The sequence below is a fragment of the Mchenga conophoros genome, linkage group LG10, assembly GCF_057382185.1.
Source record: "Mchenga conophoros isolate Kocher_MC1m ecotype Shallow Benthic linkage group LG10, M_conophoros_male_GT1.1, whole genome shotgun sequence".
NCBI lineage: Eukaryota > Metazoa > Chordata > Actinopteri > Cichliformes > Cichlidae > Mchenga > Mchenga conophoros.
In genome coordinates, this window is record NC_140535.1 from 643,929 (window position 1) to 666,396 (window position 22,468).

At 40.9% G+C, this 22,468-nt stretch overlaps 1 protein-coding gene across 1 annotated transcript; it reads right to left on the bottom strand.

The window, feature by feature from the left end:
* Nucleotides 1–718: 718 nt before the first annotated feature.
* On the bottom strand, nt 719–17,467 carry LOC146565147 (uncharacterized). Its single transcript, XM_085288033.1, has 3 exons — nt 17,043–17,467; nt 12,772–12,898; nt 719–4,672 (listed from the first exon to the last, which is right to left on the bottom strand). The coding sequence occupies exons 1-3, from the start codon at nt 17,313–17,315 to the stop codon at nt 3,075–3,077; spliced, it is 1,998 nt and encodes a 665-aa protein (XP_085144159.1). The 5' UTR covers nt 17,316–17,467; the 3' UTR covers nt 719–3,074.
* Between the last annotated feature and the right edge of the window lie 5,001 nt (nt 17,468–22,468).

The window sequence follows — 22,468 nt, forward strand, 5'->3', positions numbered from 1 at the left end:
TAATACACTACACTAGATTTCTATGTTACCAAAGCTGACATGAGCATTAAACATCAGTGTTTTAGTTTAGCTCTTGGCCTTTGTGGGGAGTTGTGGTCTCTCTCTGTGCTTTTGAGGTGGGGTCTGTCGCTCTGATGCACATATTTTGGGAGACTCACGTTGGGTTATGTCGTAGGTTTTCAAAGTGTTTCGCAGATAGGACACAGCCATGGTGGAGATTTCCTGCTAAACCATAAATCCTGAGTAACTGAGTTTAACATAATTATGTTTTTTGGACTGACTGCATTTTAAACATGACGTCAAAATATCAGTTGTGTTGTGTCCCTGGGGAGAAACTGTTAGAGGGGGATTAAACATTCACACCAAACCATTTTCTCTGTGTGCTCTTATTTTTTAAAATTCTTTGAACCTTTTGCTCTTTGACTACTCTTCTGATGGCTCTGTCATTCCCTCAGGACTTGGCTGACACGACTAGTACACGAGCTTTACATTGAAGGCCCAGAGCACCAAGATTCATGTTTTTACAAACAGAAAAAAGTTAAAATAATAGCGAAAAAAATGAGCCACGCCTTCTTGCTGTTCTGTTTACAGTGAAGGCAGGTTTAGAAAGTCGGTTCCAAGCTTTTGAAATGTAGATAAACTTAGTGAAAGTCAGAAAAACATCAAAATAAGAGAGAAATGTACAGTATCTCCAAAAGTGGCAGATATACAAGCCCTCTGTCTGTCTGCCCTCACTTACCATCACCTTCTCTGTCTGGGTAATGAAAGCCAGATGTATGTGCATGAGGCCTTCGTTCACCCTCCTCCCACGCTCTAACTGTGCCTCTGTTTCTCTCTCTGGGGTTTCCTCTGCAGGCTCTATGCCTCTCTGTCCCACCACCAACTAAGCAGGAAATACTCTCGGTTCTTGGCCAGAAGGGAGGGTTCTGTTTCTAACTACTACCAGATGGAGGAATGAAGGAATGGAGAAAAAGCTATAAACGGACTGTAGCATAGCACAAAAAAGCTGAAATCGACTGGTTTCTGACTCAGTGTTAAATATTTTCAAATGTGGCTGCAAGTTTTTCTTTTGCTGCTGTGTTGACATGTTTTCTCCTCTCCCCTTCAGTTAACTGAAACAGCTAAATCCTAAAGTCATAAAACAGCCCAGCCCATAGAAATCCCCCTTTGGTCACACACACACACACACACACACACACACACACACACACACACACACACAAATATCAGTTCAATTCAATTTTATTTATATAGCAGCCACCTAAAGGCACTTTGTTTGGTAAGGCAAAGAACATAAAATAATAACCACACCTTTTTTACTTTATTCCTGTCTTGATCATAAAATTGCTTTGAAGAGAGCAGCTGACCTTTGTTTGGTTACTCATAGGCACCAAAGATATTTGGCTAAGTTTGGGAAAAGAGCACGGTTTGATTTAACGTTACCAGAAAGCTCAGTTTTCCAGGGCAGCTGGGACTGATTGTCTGAGCAATCACCCCGTTTGAGTAGCCTGCTGGGACTGGAGACATGAGTGTGCTCAGTGCTGTGGTGTTGTAAACATTGTGAATAAATGGACACTCACCCTGCAAAGCTGCCTGTGTGTGTGCTGAGTCATTGTCACAATAGAAGCATTTATTATTTCATTTTTATGGTGATTGATTTCAAATAATCTGCTATTTTTAAATCCCTTGTCCAACTTATTGCATCCTTAATTTTGTAAAGTTGACATTACACACTTGAAAGAGAATATTAAGCCTTAGATATCAGAGACATCAGAGTCACACAGTGGTTGAAGATAGCAACAAAACTTAATGTTAAAAATTATTGTAAATGTGTAAAATGATAAACAGGCAATAAAGACAGAGTCACTGGTCTACTATCAGTCTGCCATCTCTCTGTGACTGAACTGGGGTCAAGTTATTTGCCAAATACATTTAAATACGATTGGCAATGACTTTATTTAAATGCTGCAGTCGTTCTACTAGCCTGTGCTCATCTACATACCTATAAATGAATGACTTACTTTCATACGACATACTAAACAATGCAAATATATTAAATAAAACAAATTAATATTAATGTACTTAAGCTCTGCTCATAAGTGCTTTTGATTTACACATAGCACCATTTTGGGTGAGTAAAAGTAGGCACATTCAGACAGCAAGCTCACCAAAACCTTTGAAACTTGGTTTCTAGTGAAACCTTGTTGGTATGTTGTGCCTTAACCCTTGTGTGGTGTTCGTATTTTTGTTACTCAGCCAGTGTTCATGGGTCTGGTGGACCCGCTAGAGTTTTGGCTTTCCAAATTAACACTATCAAACAATTTTATGTTAAATTACTCAACAGATGTTTACTTCATCCCAATTACAAGACATATGAACAGGAAACATGGTTAATTTTTTCCCTTTACCTTTGTTAGATCACATTTATGAATTAATGTGCTTCTCGTTTTTCTTTTATATAAAATGTTATAAATAAATCAGTTATAATCAAGTGGAGTGAGTGGAAAGACACAACACATTTACACGTGAAAAAATAATTAATTGTTTAATTTTTCTTTTGAAAAAAACTGAACACGGGTCTCACAGACCCGAACACCATACAAGGGTTAAGAGGAGTAGTGTTGTGAAATGAATTTCACACTACAGACACACAGTCTGTAGTGTTGTGATTTATACAACCAAGTCCCAAACAAAAGTCTTGGTCTAACATTAGGCCCCTTATCGTTTTCATTTGTGTCAGGGTAGTTCAAGTGAAGATATACATGGTTTGGAATATGATATACATGTGCATGCGTGACAGTGTTTCAGGACTTATCTGAACAAAGACAAGGACTTTTTTAGCGTGAGTCATCTATTTAAGACTTCTACTATCATGGAAAATGTCATTTCTACATCTTACTTTTGAAACAGAGATTGGAGATGCAGAGTGACAGCCATTTCCTTCATTGCTTGTTGAGACTAAAACCCATTCATGTCCAAAATCAGTTCATTAGCATTTCCATGTAATATGTCATCACTGTACATAAACTCAAGGACTGCATCTCATGTTACTTCACTTTGGCATTCGTTTCATTTCATACAGTGGTCATTACTTTCAGTGAACCAGTACGGAAGCGCAAGATCTTCTTTTTAAGTGCATGTGAGGCCTTTATCTTGACAAAAGCCTTAGGCTGCAGAGGTGCTCCAGATGGAGCAAGTGTTGATGGGAGGGAAAGTCTTGGGGGTAATTGCTGTGGCCAAACCAGACCACCACTTTCATCTGAATCACTGGACAATGAGCTGGAATCTGGAGAGTCAGCCTCACTCATGCTCGACTCAGACTCTACCTGACCTGCGTGAGAATAATCATCGGTGGCCTGACACAGTTGCGTTTGGTCCCTTTCCAACTGAAACTCCATGTGCTGATGATGGTGGAAATGGTGCGAGGTTGTGGGGTAAGCATATGATGCGTGTGTAGGACGGGGTTTACGTGTGCGCCTAAGACAGCAGTTTTGGTTGCTTTGCACAGGTATTGTCACAGGTGGCTGATCAGCTTCATCTTGGCTGAGCTCCAAAGTGGACAGCGAGCGCCTGTAGCTACCGCTACTTTGTTGCTGCTTTTTGCTTCTGGGTTGATTACCGCGGCTTCCCCTTCCAGCGTTCCCACTTCCACTACCATCCTTCTCGACTGTATTAAACTTGCGCTCTGGAAACCTTTGTAAGCTATTCTCTGACTGAGACCTGCACGCCTTCTTCCCTGGCTTTCTGCTGGCACCACCTCTGTCTTCATTTGATCGACATTTCTTTGGGCCTCCTCTGTACCTTGGGGGTTGGATATGAAAAGCCGTGGGTTGCTGCTCCTGATGATAGAGTCTTTCTGGAGAATATGCACATCGGTTGGATTTGGACACCCCAGGACCTTTGTGGTGGTTGGTGTGGTGATGTGCATAAGCTCGGTTGGAGGTCCGACAAGGCTGACCCGGAATATACTCGGCACTGACCAGATGATCTTCGGGAGAAGATGGTTGAGTAGACTTTGCTGCTGCTGCTGCTGCTGGAGGCGACTGGTACTTGGGGAGACGTTGGGATAAGTCAGGCTCAGTAGTGCTGGAGTCTGGTTGGACATCTTTACCATGTGGATAGTCAAGCAGCGTCATGGAGGCTTGCCTGGGTTTGGTATAAAGCCCCTTTTGCTGAAGATGATATGGGAGTGGGGGATCTTCAGTAGGCCCTATCCTAAGGTATTGCTCCTGATCTAGGTTAAGGCCAGCCTCTGAAGCAATTCCTTCTGACCACTGGGAGGGTGCAATGATCTCTTGAGCCAACTCCTGTTTTGGTAAATGTTGTTCATCCTTTTGGCATAAACTACTCTGCCTTACCACATTAACAACTCGGGCATCATGTGCCAGGCTCGTACGAGGCTTTGAGGGCCGTGTGGGTAGAGTTCGTCGTTGAATCACTCCAAATATGTAAGTCTCAACCTTTTGGGTTTGTTGATAATCATACAGACTGGGGTCAACTTCTTTCAATTTCCCTAAAGCACCGGTAACGATGGCATGTCTTGTCAGGGTGGACATGTATGTTTTTTTTGTCTCTTTCTCACCACTCCCCTCGGGGGCTGAGAGGGAACATGAGGTCACGGGGTAGCAATTCATTTCAGAAGATCCATTTTCCTTGGCTACACGGGCTTTCCCTAACAAAAATAAAAAGCAGAGGTAATACATATGATCATTCTGATGTCAGTTCTCACTTTAATGAACATTTACCTGTAATTATGAATCTTGACCATTGCAGATAAAAATGAAAAACTATGGACCAGTGTGACACTTATAATTGATACACAAACAATACAGTAGTTTTCACTCAATAATCTATTAACCTTATTAGAGGAATAATATGCCTAGACTCTTCCATGTGCTTAAACTGCAAGGATTTAAAATAAAACGTCAGTGTGATAACCATTAAACATGTCTACACCAATGTTTTGTCTTTATTTTACAGCCATAAGCTAAATTTTCAGGTGTCAAGAAAGGCTAGGGTTAGACCTAGGATATGACACCTTTTATGTGCAGTAACTTGAAAAAGGCACCTTTCCACAAGAGTGGAATTATTAGAAAACCGATAAAACATCGGCTACTGTCTGTCGCTCTATGTTATAGATGTGAAACTGAACTGCTTATGAAAATATGATACAATTACAGTTCTAAGAAAAGTTGGCATGTATGTCAAATGTAAATTAAAAACAGAATCTTATAAATCTATAGTTTATTCATAATAGAAAATAGAAAAGAGGTCATTTTGAAGTTGATGGCAGCAACACTCGACAAATGGGACAGGGCCGTGTTCTCCTTTTAACAACAGTCCACCAGTTTCTAGGAATAAATTTCTTCATCACTATGGGGTTAAACTTATCTGAAAGGGCTCACAAATGTGTATGACATGATCCACAAACACAAGCTAAGATTTACAAATGCAATGATTTGTGAGTCATTTTGAATACTTGCAAACTTGTGCTTCAGTCCGATGACAAATACAAAACAATCTGAATGTATGTAAATCGATTTGACATAAATAAAAACCTGAACAACTAGAGCTGTTCAACTTCACAAGCCTGGTCATTTTTTTTCAAAATGCTTCCTGTGGATAGCTCGTCCTTCCTCCATCATACACACCAACAAATATATTGATCAATTATAGATTAATGCAGAGGTTCCCAAAGTGTGAGGCGCGCCCCCTAGGCGGGGCACAGCGCCATTGCAGGCGGGGGCACAGTATGAAAAGAAAAAAACAAAACAAAGAAAGAATGTTTGGACACTGCTAGCGTAATGGACAGGTTTTTGACAGGGCTCCCACACAAACGCAAAGCAGGAGATGAAGCATCGCCAAATTTGTTTACAAACAACTTCCTTCCAAGCCAAAGACTAGAAAATATGGTGAAGCATATCTTCCCTTTGGCTTCACCTGCACAAGTGCCGAGGTACAGTGGGGCAAAAAAGTATTTAGTCAGCCACCGATTGTGCAAGTTCCCCCACCTAAAATGATGACAGAGGTCAGTAATTTGCACCAGAGGTACACTTCAACTGTGAGAGACAGAATGTGAAAAAAAAATCCATGAATCCACATGGTAGGATTTGTAAAGAATTTATTGGTAAATCAGGGTGGAAAATAAGTATTTGGTCAATAACAAAAATACAACTCAATACTTTGTAACATAACCTTTGTTGGCAATAACAGAGGTCAAACGTTTACTATAGGTCTTTACCAGGTTTGCACACACAGTAGCTGGTATTTTGGCCCATTCCTCCATGCAGATCTTCTCGAGAGCAGTGATGTTTTGGGGCTGTCGCCGAGCAACACGGACTTTCAACTCCCGCCACAGATTTTCTATGGGGTTGAGGTCTGGAGACTGGCTAGGCCACTCCAGGACTTTCAAATGCTTCTTACGGAGCCACTCCTTTGTTGCCCGGGCGGTGTGTTTTGGATCATTGTCATGTTGGAAGACCCAGCCTCGTTTCATCTTCAAAGTTCTCACTGATGGAAGGAGGTTTTGGCTCAAAATCTCACGATACATGGCCCCATTCATTCTGTCCTTAACACGGATCAGTCGTCCTGTCCCCTTGGCAGAAAAACAGCCCCATAGCATGATGTTTCCACCCCCATGCTTCACAGTAGGTATGGTGTTCTTGGGATGCAACTCAGTATTCTTCTTCCTCCAAACACGACGAGTTGAGTTTATACCAAAAAGTTCTACTTTGGTTTCATCTGACCACATGACATTCTCCCAATCCTCTGCTGTATCATCCATGTGCTCTCTGGCAAACTTCAGACGGGCCTGGACATGCACTGGCTTCAGCAGCGGAACACGTCTGGCACTGCGGGATTTGATTCCCTGCCGTTGTAGTGTGTTACTGATGGTGACCTTTGTTACTTTGGTCCCAGCTCTCTGCAGGTCATTCACCAGGTCCCCCCGTGTGGTTCTGGGATCTTTGCTCACCGTTCTCATGATCATTTTGACCCCACGGGATGAGATCTTGCGTGGAGCCCCAGATCGAGGGAGATTATCAGTGGTCTTGTATGTCTTCCATTTTCTGATGATTGCTCCCACAGTTGATTTTTTCACACCAAGCTGCTTGCCTATTGTAGATTCACTCTTCCCAGTCTGGTGCAGGTCTACAATACTTTTCCTGGTGTCCTTCGAAAGCTCTTTGGTCTTGGCCATGGCGGAGTTTGGAGTCTGACTGTTTGAGGCTGTGGACAGGTGTCTTTTATACAGATGATGAGTTCAAACAGGTGCCATTCATACAGGTAACGAGTGGGGGACAGAAAAGCTTCTTACAGAAGACGTTACAGGTCTGTGAGAGCCAGAGATTTTCCTTGTTTGAGGTGACCAAATACTTATTTTCCACCCTGATTTACGAATAAATTCTTTACAAATCCTACCATGTGAATTCATGGATTTTTTTTTTCACATTCTGTCTCTCACAGTTGAAGTGTACCTCTGGTGCAAATTACTGACCTCTGTCATCATTTTAAGTGGGGGAACTTGCACAATCGGTGGCTGACTAAATACTTTTTTGCCCCACTGTAGGTCTCTGCCACAGAATTAGTTTTTCCTGCGTCGGGAGCAGCGCTGGGCTCTCAAACTCACGGACAAACAGTACCCCACATTTTTAGTTCACAAACACTTTTTGTAATGACTAACTACACCTGACATTTTGGAGATGTTAGCTCTGTATACAGTAAAGTTACAGTGGGATACAAATAACATCAGGCTGATCCTGCCATAATTTGTTCCCCCGGTTCAAATCACAGACAAACAGGATCCCACAGCTGTTTATGTTTTTGAAACCATTTTGCACAGAGAGGCATTTTTGAAAAATGTATTAATAGAAATGTTGAATATTATTACACAGGAAAAAACAACTACACGTAAAATAATCACACCGTGACGCCTCTGCTTTTGTAAATGGAGGGACAGTAACTGCGTGTGTGTATGTAAGCCTGTAAAACCTGCAGATAGTCAGATTAACAATAACAGTATTTTGGCTCTATCTGCCATTGTAGAAATTCATCTCATGTAAACAATAAGATTGCTCTTGTAAAACAAAGGGGGGCTTAACCAAAAAAGTTTGGGAATCACTGGTAAATGTATGTAATTGTGCCCCTGCATAGGAGAACACAGCATGACTGCACATCCCTGTGGCTTATCTTTGTCAAGTAAATGAAGTGAATGCATACTAGCTTTCTGTAAGCACTATGAATATACAGTGGCTTGCAAAAGTATTCGGCCCCCTTGAACTTTCCCACATTTTGTCACATTACAGCCACAAACATGAATCAATGTTATTGGAATTCCAGGTGAAAGACCAACACAAAGTGGTGCACACGTGAGAAGTGGAACGAAAATCAGACATGATTCCAAACATTTGTTACAAATAAATAACTGCAAAGTGGGGTGTGCGTAATTATTCAGCCCCCTTAGGTCTGAGTGCAGTCAGTTGCACATAGACGTTGCCTGATGAGTGCTAATGACTAAACAGAGTGCACCTGTGTGTAATCTAATGTCAGTACAAATACAGCTGCTCTGTGACGGCCTCAGAGGTTGTCTAAGAGAATATTGGGAGCAACAACACCATGAAGTCCAAAGAACACACCAGACAGGTCAGGGATAAAGTTATTGAGACATTTAAAGCAGGCTTAGGCTACAAAAAGATTTCCCAAGCCTTGAACATCCCACGGAGCACTGTTCAAGCCATCATTCAGAAATGGAAGGAGTATGGCACAACTGTAAACCTACCAAGACAAGGCCGTCCACCTAAACTCACAGGCCGAACAAGGAGCTGATCAGAAATGCAGCCAAGAGGCCCATGGTGACTCCGGACGAGCTGCAGAGATCTACAGCTCAGGTGGGGGAATCTGTCCATAGGACAACTATTAGTCGTGCACTGCACAAAGTTGTCCTTTATGGAAGAGTGGCAAGAAGAAAGCCATTGTTAACAGAAAACCAGAAGAAGTCCCGTTTGCAGTTTGCCACAAGCCATGTGGGGACACAGCAAACATGTGGAAGAAGCTGCTCTGGTCAGATGAGACCAAAATGCAAAACGCTATGTGTGGAAAACTAACACTGCACATCACTCTGAACACACCATCCCCACTGTCAGATATGGTGGTGGCAGCATCATGCTCTGGGGGGGCTTCTCTTCAGCAGGGACAGGGAAGCTGGTCAGAGTTGATGGGAAGATGGATGGAGCCAAATACAGGGCAGTCTTGGAAGAAAACCTGTTGGAGTCTGCAAAAGACTTGAGACTGGGGCGGAGGTTCAGCTTCCAGCAGGACAACGACCCTAAACATAAAGCCAGGGCAACGATGGGATGGTTTAAAACAAAACATATCCATGTGTTAGAACGGCCCAGTCAAAGTCCAGATCTAAATCCAATCGAGAATCTGTGGCAAGATCTGAAAACTGCTGTTCACAAACGCTGTCCATCTAATCTGACTGAGCTGGAGCTGTTTCAAAGAAGAATGGGCAAAGATTTCAGTCTGTAGATGTGCACAGCTGGTAGAGACAGACCCTAAAAGACTGGCAGCTGGAACTGCAGCAAAAGGTGGTTCTACAAAGTATCGACTCAGGGGCTGAATAATTACGCACACCCACACACAGTTATTTATTTGTAAAAAATGTTTGGAATCATGTATGATTTTCGTTCCACTTCTCACGTGTGCACCACTTTGTGTTGGTCTTAACATTGATTCATGTTTGTGGCTGTAATGTGACAAAATGTGGGAAAGTTCAAGGGGGCCGAATACCCTTGCAAGCAACTGTAGGTATGATCCAGCTAACTGTAGCTGAACTTTACTACTGTTTAGACTTAATCAGTTTTGCTTATTCCACTGCACTGTACTGAAACAACAAGCAAAAAAACCCAAACACAATGAATGTGGCATATGTAATTCTAAAATTTGTCAATTTTTGTTTACTACAAATCTTTCTCCTACACAGCAAAATCTCCAGTACTGATTTTCAAACACTGGAATATTTCTAACATTTTGAGTTATGTTCCAGTGTTAGAAAATCAACACTGCTCAGTGTTAGTCATTGTTAATCTTCAAAACTGACTAGGTTACTTTTAAAAATATAACACTATCAAAAGTGTTCATTTAACACTCAGAGGAGTGGACTCATATAGACACTCTCTAGTGTCACTTTAAGAATAACAAAAATCACACAGCAAAATCTCCAGTTTTAAAGACTAAAATGGAGTGAAATCACCTGTTTAAAGCTGAGGTGTGTCAAATGATCATTTACCATATCGTCCATTTCTTCTGACAGTGGCACCCAAGATGGCTGAAATAATTTGGGTTGTATTATGCATCAGTTCAAAGCACTAATTAGTGTTTACTGGCTAATACAGTGGAGTGGGAAGCAAAGGATGTTACAAGGTGGCAGCCAGGGAAACACTCTGAAGGTCAACATGAATATGAAAATGGGCTCTTCCTGTGTGTTTTACTAGTTTACTAGTAATTAAGACACATTTTAAGAGTTGTACTACATGTTTAAATTGGGAAATAAAGTCATTTTTATACATATGTGTATACATTTTCCTTATGAATTAAATTTTACTTTTTCAGGGTTTTACTCAGTCATATCTCCTCCACTGACGAAATCAGGTAGTTTTTTCTGAAAAATATTATTTCCTGACCCTGCCATTTGTCCAAAACGCCTGCAAACCTGTTGATGTCAATTTGTTTTGTGATACGGTGACCCCGTTCAGTCCTTCTGAACTGAGTCGTTAATGGGTCTCTCTCTCTCTGTGTGTGTGTGTGTGTGTGTGTGTTGTTTTTTGTTCATTTAGCAAGACTATATCTGTATAAAAGGCCCCAAGTTCAAAGGATAATTCTATTTGAGTTCTTATACAGGTGTTTGTAAGTTTATATACTGTTCATTTAATGTTTAACCTTCTGTTAGTTTGAGCCAGCCCACTGTCAGGTGACGTCATCCAGTTAGTAAGGTGGCCAGTTTAGTGTCGGACGAGAGGTGGATTTGTCGATGGGATGTGATGTGTGCGTGAATAATAACAAACCACACACGCACACCCGTGTTTAGAGCCACAGGAACTGAGTCGTGAGAATAAAATGCCTCAAACCAAACCTCAAGCTGTTTCTTCTGTACTCTGGGACAATTTGGCCTTCAGTGGTGTTCTGGCCGACACACCAGGGTGACCATAGTGCTAAAGAAGGAATCAGTGCCATAATGCTGTGTATTTCTGATACCTCCACTACAATATCTGTTTTTGGCTTAGTTGAAGAGGATGGTGTGAGATTATAGCATATTCTTAGATTGCTATTGATATTACTGATTATGCTTTTGCACACTAGTAATTCTCTTCGCATCTATTTTCCAGTCATGGTTGTGAGTCTACTAGTCTCATACATATAACAAACGAAGACCTGTAAAATCATTCTGTCTTTGTTAAAAGTAAACTGTGGTACTTACACAGATTAGGCCTAATGACCAGCTGCCAATTATGTTGTGTTGGTCCCCGTGTTGCTGCCAAAACAGCAAACATCTGTGATGCACTGTGATTCTGACACCTTTCTATCAGAACCAGCATGAACTTTTTTCTGCAATGTGAGCTACTCTATGTTGTGTGTTGGATCAAAGCACACGGCCCAGCCACTGTTCCCCACATGCATCAATGAGCCTTGGCTGTCGCTGTCACTGGATCACCACTATTACTATTACTGAGGTGTCAGTACTGGTAAACAGTCCCACAAGAGCTGCAGTTTTGGAGATGCTCATTGGAAAAAACTGACCTTTAAGTGTTTGAAGGGCGGAGCCCAAAGGAAGCGGGGTATTAATGTGATTGGTCACTTGATGGACCAGTGTACCTCAGTTTGTGGCAGCAACATTGAGCTCTGTTAGAAACTATATTTCTTTACATTTTGGAAAATGAAGTTAGCCAAATTAACTGTCAACACGTATTGTTTTCTGCGTAGCAGTGGAAATGCTGACAGCTGTTACTGGATTACTTTAATGGTAAACTAGAGGTTTTTCTTCGTTTGGGCACTGCTGTCCGAAAAGTCTAAATTCAGTTGATTGGTGCGTGCAGGATTCAGCTTCAAGAGCAGGGAGTTACTGCAGGAGTGTGCATCTGTTGCAGTGTTCACAAAGCAGACACTGTCGCATGCAACATGGCTTGTTTGCACGCGTAGCTGTTGAGCTCTACACTTGTTGAATTAGCACACTGTGCTGTTGATTTCTTTCCCGTGTGGAACTTTTGACATTAATAGAATTTCATGCTCCCATGACAGATCTAAATTACTCACAAATGCATGCTTTTGTGAGTAATCCACACACAAATACAAAGTAATTCAAACACATGGAAAAATGTAGCCTTAATTCCATAATGCCCCAGTTTGAATTTGACCTGTGACCCTTTGCTGCATGTCTTTCCCCCTCCCTCCCTTTTCTGTCTATTCTTCACTCCTAAACTGTTAATAAATGAAAATAAATAAATATGATTTTAAAACTTACACAAATGATTGTATTTTTCAATCTTAGTTTCCAGTTCTGGATCATATAATAGAGATATGTGAGCCTTTCAATGTAATAATGTATACTTTATTGATCCCCTTTATTGGGGAAATTCCTCTCTGCATTTAACCCATTCACTCAGTGAAGCAGTGGGCAGCTATTGGGCACCCGGGGAGCAGTGTGTAGGGACTGTTCCGTGGATTCGAACCATGGAGCCACCACTCTACCTACTGAGCTATCCCTGCCTTGAATTTTACCTGAAATGAGTTGGCTGGCATCCAGATCAGTGGAATCTGATGATTTGACTTCACAGTCCACCTTCAGCTCTGCCACCTGCTCTTCTAAAGATGTGCTTAAACCCCAGGGAGTAAACTGCAGACTGGTCTGTAATACACACAGAAAGAAATTCAAATTGTCAAAAAAAATCATCAAAGACTGAACATTCATTCCAATGCTGTGTGCTTCTATTTGTGTTCACATTTTATGTCACATTTTCTTCCCATACAGAAGCTACTCATCGCTGTGGTGTATATTAAATGTAACAGTGGCTTTGGCATTCATGGCTTTGGGCTGCCACAGCAGCTCTACATGTTTACTTTGCTAGTTTTACGCTGAACACCCTTCTTGATGCAACCCCCAAGCAACGTCCCCTCTAATGTTTCATGTGTGTGAGCGAACACACAAACTCCCTGAGCGTCCCTTGGACCACTGTGAGCAACAGCAGACGTGTGCACTGTGGTCACGCCAGCATCCAATCCATCCAAGTTACATGTTTATTAAAATAATCAAATTACAGCATTTATGTTAGACTACTTTTAATTACCTGCTTTAGCCCACTTACAATGAAAATTTAAATAAATCTAGTTCATGACCTGTGCAGCATGTTAACACTATTGGAAGAAAAAATAACCTGAACTCCAAGTTTGAAAACACAACTTCTTCTTTTTTATTTTTTTATAAAGCTCTGACTGTATTATGAGTCTGTGGGAGAGAGTCTGTAACTCTGTCTGCAAATACAGTAAATAATGACCAATGTTGGGCAATTAATTATATAGTTACTTCTTCAAAAAAGTAACTGAGTTATGGAAACAAAGTTTTTTGCAGCTGTTTACCTAAAAATGCAGCCAAAGCGTTTTTTAAACAAACATTTCAAACTATTTACAGAACAATCAGCTGTTCTGCATCAAATCTGATGCCACACAAATTATTTGTGCCGCTCCAAAAAATAATTTCTGTCCACTGAGATGAAGGAGAACAGCAGCCTGATACCTGCAGGCCTGAGAGCAGCAGATGTGTCACTGCTGTAACACCTGTAACACTCAGCAGGCGCCTCATTGTTCTGACACACAACACAACTATTGACTACACTACACACTAACTACACACTAACTACACACTAACTACACAAGATTTGTGCTAAACGTCTCAAATCTCTCAAAACACGCCGTCACTCCTAAAACTTCCCCCTCCCTAAACAACTAAAGGCCATGTTGCCATATCATTTTTCCACCAATAGGAAAGGCTGGGGGAGGGGGGCTGTTTTGCTCACAGGCTTTCCAGCGTTTTCCTTATAAAACGGCGTTTTTACCGTTTCTTCCCGCAGTAAATAGAAACAACGACAGTATTCAGGAAGAAAAACAAACATTGCAGATATTTTATCATAACTCTGGTTTTACGTGGCCGATCAACACGATTTAAAAACTGGTATAAAGTCCACACTTTGTCCGTCAGTTGTTCCGTCTGTCCTGCTCACATCTCCAATGGTTGGACACGTTGTCATTAACGTGGCTTCACTCCACATCAGCCGCTTTGCTAAAACACCGGTGTCGCACATAAGGACGCTGTCATAGCCTGTCAACCACGTTGATTAGCTGCATACGAATGTGAATCGCATCATTGGCTGGACTGTGGGATAAGGCGGCATCGTTCTGATCCCATACGGGAGCAGCCAGTCACTGACTAACATGCAGAACAGAATTGTTAAAGTTTTCATTTTAATTTCAATTCAGGTTAGTTTTTTTTTGTGTGCAGAGAGCGTGCCAGCAGTGCACAGCTTAGAGGGAACATTGCCCCCAAGGGACCCTATAATCATTAATAATATAAGTAAATGTAATAATTTAATAATTCGTTGAAGTTGACATCATACATACTTTTAAATGAAGTCATAGGAATCTCTTGGAATCTCATACAACTACTCCCTAACTGCACAACTGTGTGAGCAGATGCAAAAATACTTTCTAGTCGTTCCCGGGATGAGAGTAGGTAGAAACAGACAGAGCAGTGACCTAGACATTAACAGACAGCTACACCCACAAACACTTACTATCACAATTAAACTACGTCATGTACAATAACAGGTACCTTATAGCTTAACAAGTGAACATGCAGTTCACTTGTTAAGCTATAAGAAACATGGTTTATTCACTGGGAGTAAACATTTAGCCAGTATGCCACTGTAGGCCGCAAAATGCAATTTTTGAATTCTAAAGTTTATAGTTAATTTAGCTTTCACTATAAATAGAGGCCCTAATAATAATAATGCTGGCAGTAAACAGAGTCTTTCCTATTTTTGCAGTGCATTTATACAGATTTGAATGTGTCCCCCTACCTTAAGAAAACTGTCCTTCCCATATTGTTCTGGTGGTTTATTGAGGGAGGAACACAATCAGACCTTGTATTCAGTTATGATTAACATAGTTGTTAGATAATGCAGAGTGCATTTATGAAGCGCCTAGAGGCGACTTTTGTTGTGATTTGGCGCTATATAAATAAAATTGAATTGAATTGAATTGCATTCACACAGACACACTACACATTATGCATTCACATTGCCTAATACCCTCTCATTAATCTCTTTACACGCTGGAGGCCACTGTGAAGGTTGCTCTGTTTCCCCACCTGCTGTCAGCTGTCAGCAACTCCTCACTAATAAACACAGATACCCTCTCTTCATGCATACGCATCATTTTTTTTTCAGTCTAGTTGTCTTTGTTCCCACATTGCAGACATAAGGCCTTTTTGTCCCTTTTTTCCAGTACTGCCACACACATAAACAAATACAAGGGAGCAAGGGGTGAATGACTAATTTCAGTATTAACCTCTATAAGTCCCAACCAGTCCAAATTATATATGAAACCAATATGAAGCCATAGTGCCACTGCATTAGGTGTCATGGTTTAGGAATTAACCGATGAGCTACATAAAAAACAGAAAGAAAAACCAAGAGGCAAATGTTCCAAGTCACAATATCTTCTCTTGGGGTTAGGGCAGAGTGTTGTGTGCAACCTTAAGAGTAGTTTGGACATTTTCTAAATTCTGTAGATAGAGAGAAAGTCACAAGATGGAACTATTTGTTTCTTTACAATCAAGCCCTGTATTCCCAGTGCTCCTAGTATTGTGCAAAGTCATATAAAAAGAATTATATGGCATAGTTGTAACATTTAAACTATTTATCCCGAGTCGGACAAACTCCACCATTCACCATGTAGCACGTCTTACACTGTTCACTGTCACAGTCAGCAGCTCATCTGCTGCATCCTTTTACAGGAGGACATTTGTCTCACTCATGTTTTAAGTGCACACTAGATTTATTGATAGAAATGGCAGCTACTTGTCTTTCAGATGTTACCTCGTTTCAGTAAGAGTTTCAGATTTGCACAGAATGAATATGGCTCTTTATAATGTGAAAAACAGTGTCTTATACTTCAAACTACAAACTGTTGTTGACATGGTTACATTTTTTAAATTGCATCTTTATTTCTGGAAGTGAAAACCAAGACAAAGTGCAGCATCCTTGGAGATAATAATAGTGTATTAAATTCCAAAACTGTAAATGATTATCCCATGCTACATTGTGCTGCAATATATAGCATAATGTATAATTTACAATGATATAAATATATAAAAGAAACATCTTTGGTATTTGAATGAGAATCTGCATCCCAAGGCCACAGAGCAACTTCTTATCTGCTGTTGATTCGTGGAATTCATTTTAAAGACTCAAAGATGGTTTGGTGTAATGCCAAAATAATGACCTCAGTCTTCATGTGAGAAATGATTCAAACTCAACAGACAGATCTCTGGATAAGCCACTGTGTTCAGCATAAAATGGATAATGTAATGAAGCTCCCCCAAACTGACCAAAAATGGTAATGTATGCCTGGCTCTCCACGTTTTCATGCACTAACCCCGCACAAAGAGCAGCCACCGACATTTTTCGCGTTCTAGGTCGTTATAGTTACCATCGTAATGTAAAAGCAAGAAGCTATTTCAAAGCCAATCAATCCCTACAAGTCAGCGCAAGTAAATGCTAAGAAACGAGGCACGGGTATTAGCACTACACACCGCTACCCCCCCTCACACACACACACACACACGCACACACACACCCTTATGTATGGGATCAGCTGTCTTCGTATGCGAACTTTTGGAAAACGGATCAACTGAAATTTAAAGTAGCTGGCTTTCACATCGGCTATACTAACTTTAATATTAATTTGGCTAATAAGCTAGGACAAATAGAACTTACATGGTGGAGATTGAGACCACAGCTTTCCTTCCCTTTTGGTGCGTCCATAGCACAAAGTTCCGAGCATAGAGCTCCCCAATCCGGGCCCCCGGTTGACGAAGGGTCCTTGATCCCAAGAGCGCGCAACACCCTGCTTTCCTGTCTCTGTTTGAGAAGCCCAAGCTCGCATAACCCGGCCAGGCTGGCTTGCAATCGCTCTTTATTCCGACTGCGCCCCGTTTTCATGTATTGCGAGAACGTTTCAAAAGAGTCTCGAAGGTCTTGGAAAGACATCACAGAATACCGTTTTCCTAAAAATTCAAGCTGAATGAATTCCCTAAAAGTCTGGCTGTCTCTTCAAATTCTTCGAATACCTGTTGTGGAACGGTATCCGTTGTGTGTTTGTCCTGATGAACTCACTGCTTTAGCTCTCGGTCCCATTCCCCTCCTCTAGCCTGCGCTCTGCCGGACAGTCTCACTTGGACAGCTGTTGGCGGAGCCTACAGGAATGCTGCTGGGAATCCTGCACAACCACAACTTAGTCTCATACTGCTCAGTGAATGCCTCATTCCAAATAAAAACGACACTCCAAGATAAAGAAAAGACATAAACACGTTATATTACTGCGATGTATTCCCGTGAGTATTCCAGTGTATTTTAGGAGGATGATGAGGTTGTATACGCCGCACTAGTTTTGCACACTCAAAACATCTGGAGGCAGGCCTTTGGTATAAACTGTAAGCACTTTGTCTAGCTTAGTGAAGAGCCATCAGCTCAAATTCGCAGGACTTTGGACTGTGGGAAAAGGGCGAATATTTGGAGCAAATACACGCAGGCAGACGGAGAACACGCAAATGCCCCACAGATATCCACAGCAGACATGGAACCATAAAGTTTCTTGCTGTGACAGCGCTAGCTGCAGCGCCACACTGCGGTGTGACTTTGGATCGCCTTCTTAGTAATATTACTGTTTACTGTTAATACAGCTCGTATTCTGTCTGGCACTTATTATAGATTCATGCATACACAGATAATCAAACGAGTTTGTTCTTGTGTGTGTATTTCTGTGTCTCAATATCCAAAAGGCTGGGATATAAAATGCTGTGTAGTCCCAAATAAAGCAGGGCAACGTTTCACCCGTGTAATATCTCAGGAAAAGACTGAACTAAATTGAATAATACAACATATTACAACATTGACAAAATATAAGAAGTAGCTCTAAATGTATACGACTAGCTCAATTACAAATATTCAGAATATTACAGGTGAAATATATATGTAACTCTTGTAACTCTCAAGCTTATGTATGTATTTTTGTCTCATTTTTATATCTATTTATTAGCTTGCTTTGCACTGATGTAACTAGAGCCTTGTCGTCTCATCTCTCTGTATGCTGCACTGGATATAGCAGAGATGACAATAAAGTTTACTTTGTCTTGACTTGATATGATTGCCATTTCACTCTAACCTGTCAAACTTTATTCATTGTTATTTTCACTGTATTTTAATTGATGGCAGAAAGCCATGGCTTAATTCCTTTTATTTAATAATTGCTTTTTAACATGTATGAAGAAGCATATCAAAATGAGGCTCTCACTCTGAGACAGGCAATGGTTACTTTGAAACCTCATCATGTAGACCAATAAGTCAGACGGGTTTGGACACTGAAATACTTTGTAAAGTTTTAGCAAGAAGATTAGTATCACACATTTAGTTCATAATGATTAAAATGGCTTTGTACTAGAACGTCAAGGGTTTCACAACATAAGAAGGGTTCATGAGAAATTTGATGCTAAGGATACAGCTTTATTATCACTGGATGCTCGTCAGGTCTTTGACAGAATAGAATGGTCATATTTATGTAATGTTCTCCCAAGAACGGATGGATGTGGAAATAATTTTCTCAGATGGGTTAAACTTTTTATACAAATCCCAAAGCCAGTGTTTTAACAAGCACCATTTCAGTCACTTCATCTGCCTCTTTTCTGATAAGTTCAACAGATTAAAAACATGTTTAAGGAGGAGAGAGAGCAAATAAATCTGTTCAACATCTGATCTTTGGGTTTTTGTTCAGTAATCAGCGTGACCTGTGTATAAACACATAAAAGAGATAACGTTGGTGTTTCCGTCATGTAGTAACTGCTGGCTTTAACTGTACAAAGGTTGTTCGACACTATGAAACACATACAGACTTCATGATGTTCGGCTAATATTTTTATTGTGAATATTAATCATGCTGACCTCGCTCTGTACACCACGCAGCGAGGTCAGCACATCCACGATATCCTCAGCTCCATGAGTTAACACAAAGTTTCCCAGCTGACTATCTAACTGCCAACTATTCCAGAGACGTGAAAATATACAGCATAAAGAAAAGTGTAAGAGACTCAGCAGCAGATTAGAATAACAGTTATACATTTAATAAATCACCAAATGAATCCAAGAAACGAGCAAACCTGTTCCGACAGTTTGAGTTTGTGTTCCCTCAGCTGCAGACTCGCTGCTGTTTAAATGTTTGAAAAGGAAGATTAGATATAAACAAACGTCAAACATAGACTCAGTCTGCCTTCACATTTGATATGAGGCCAGCACATATAGTGGCCTCAGCAGGCTATTACTGAAATACACGTGCTATATCATAAACTATGATATAAACAGGGAGGTCCTATTAACATGTTTAGTTTTAAAGGACACCTTCCTGCCTTTAGTCTCATTCATGAGCAGTATTAGTTTTCTTCTAACATCCAGAAGTCTGCACGATGTGTTTCATAGTTTGTAACAAGCCTTTGACAGGTAAACATAACATGACCGAAAAAGCAAAAAAAAGAAAAAAAAAAAAAAAAAAAGAGAGAGAGTGTTGACATAAGAAGAGAAAATACTCTCAATTATGGAGACAGACAAATGGTTCATTTATGTTTGATGTGTGTTTATTCCTCCCTAAATATCGTCGGTGAAGTTCGCCATGCATGTCAGATTTTCCTGCGCATTTTTATACCTCTGCCAACAGAGAGAGAAAAAAAAATCACATTCTAACAGACAGCTGGTGCTTAGAATACAGTTGAATAACTATTAAAAAACAGATGATATTTAGATGATAGTTCAGTCTAACACATGTGCCAGTGAACCATTAAATGTCTGTGAAACTATGCAGTTATGAAACGTAACTTTAACCTCAGCCAAACCGATTTGCTCAGTTGTAAATAAAACAGCGAAGTAAACGTGACCCGACAGACAGAACCTGAGTGAATGAAGTCCAGCGTTTAACCACTGAGAGCTAAAACTCAGCTGAGGTTTCAAAGCTGTGTGCCGGTGATTGGACATCAGCCGCTGATAAAGCTGTTCGCCTATAAAGTGCTCTGTAAGGAAACGAGCTCCAGCAGCTCTGCGCTCGGGGAAAACACTATATTTACTTATCTTGTGCAGAAAAATGCGCTGACATTGCGTTATATCGAGCACCGGCTGCCCAGTTAAACTGTGACTATCACCAGGTAACGTAGGCATGTTTCTTGAATTAGCAGCAGGTGTTAAACAGCTGACAGATGAGGAGGAGGATGCATGCAGGTAAACTGAGGGTCTGTTGAGCTGATCGCTGGTTTCGTGAGAAAAATGTCAGCTCGTTCTTTATGTTACAGAAGCACAGAGACACAAGACCAGGCGGAAAGAGACGATCGTTCGGTGAAAATGAGAATCTGCGAATGCAACATGTGGAACACGGAGAGTGGAATATGTAAACAAACCGGTTAACGTAACCCCCTCGGTGCACTCTGCATGCTAATTGTTAGCAGAGCTAGTGAAATCTCTGAAAACATCTGAGCACTTTTGCAAACATGTTCTATGTTGACAACCTGACCAGACATACGGCGCGACAGTCGCGGCTAAAACACTGTTAAAAGTGTAGCTGGTGACAGAAAAACGGGGTATTTTAAAACTACACCACCACCATTGCTGCCTGTGATTTGATCTGCATTCTGGGATACCTGGCTGCCCCAAGTCTACACAAGCAATCGATTATCTAGGATCGACCTGTTTTGACTTACTTTGCACGGCAACCAATCAAATGTTAGAGAAGCTGCATGGGCAGCGTTAACCCCGCCTCCTGAGTTTGATGGGTGAGGCTGACAGATAAAATTATTTCATGATGAGAGCCAGGCGCCAGGACTGCCAAAATGAAATAAATAAATATATCATTAAATAATTAATTAAATGTGTCAATAATTAATTAAAATCAAATCAAATCAAAATTTATTTATATAGCACATATTAAAAACAACAGTGTTGACCATAGTGCTTCACAGTCAATAAAAACATGAGACAGTTAAAACAAACAATAGAAGAGGATAACAAACAATAGGTAACAACGCAACAAGCTAAAACAGCCAACTAGACAGAATCAAAAGCCAAAGTAAAAAAATAAGTTTTAAGACGTAATTTAAAAGACTGGATAGACTCGGCAGTGCGAATATGAACGGGGAGGTTATTCCAGAGTCTGGGTGCCACGGATGCAAAGGCCCGGTCGCCTCTCGACTTGATTCGAGTCCTAGGTTGTGCTAGGAGCCTGTGGTTGGATGATCTAAGTGCCCTGTTGGGATTGTATGAATGGAGTAAATCAGAAAGATAACTGGGCGCTAAATTATTCAAAATATTAAAAGTGAACAAAAGAATTTTAAAATCTATACGATATTTAACAGGGAGCCAATGTAATTTGGCTAAAATTGGAGTTATGTGTTCATAAATTCTCGTACCTGTTAAAAGACGCGCCGCTGCATTTTGAATTAACTGGAGCCGGCAAAGAGAGGAGTGTTGGAGGCCCGAGTAGAGGGAGTTACAGTAGTCCAATCTGGATGTAATAAATGCGTGGATAAGCGTTTCAAGGTCCTTTAAAGGAAGGAAAGGCTTTGCTTTGGAAATCTGACGCAACTGGTAAAAGCTGTTTTTTACCACAGTGGACACCTGTTTCTCGAGTTTAAAAGAGCCCTCCAGGAACACTCCGAGGTTTCTTACAGTGGACGAAAGATAGCTAGCGAGAGGGCCTAGGGCATCAACTAACTGGTCTAGCGGAGTGTGACTACCAAAGACTATGATTTCGGTCTTATTCTCGTTCAATGTAAGAAAATTATGTGATAACCAAATTTTTACTTCATGCAAACAGTTGAACAGAGGTTGCAAAGAAGCAGTCACATCAGATTTCAAAGGTAAATAAATCTGGATATCATCGGCATAACAGTGAAAGGAGATGTTGTGTTTTCTAAAAATTAATCCCAACGGCAACATGTACAAAGAGAAAAGAGCAGGACCGAGCACGGACCCTTGAGGCACACCACAATAAATAGGGGCAGAAGCCGAGGAGTGTTGCCCCATAGCAACAGAGAACGACCTCTCTGAGAGATAGGATTTAAACCAAGATAAAACCGTACCTTTGAGACCAACAACATGTTCCAATCTTGATA

Bases quoted from the DNA above. Each gene is read 5' to 3' on its own strand.
- LOC146565147 (XM_085288033.1), bottom strand. From the start codon at position 17,315: ATGTCTTTCCAAGACCTTCGAGACTCTTTTGAAACGTTCTCGCAATAC. The intron at 12,899-17,042 runs GTAAGTTCTATT...TGTGTATTACAG, and splicing joins GTGGTCTCAATCTCCACCAT to ACCAGTCTGCAGTTTACTCC. The intron at 4,673-12,771 runs GTAAAATTCAAG...TATTTTTGTTAG, and splicing joins TGCCAGCCAACTCATTTCAG to GGAAAGCCCGTGTAGCCAAG.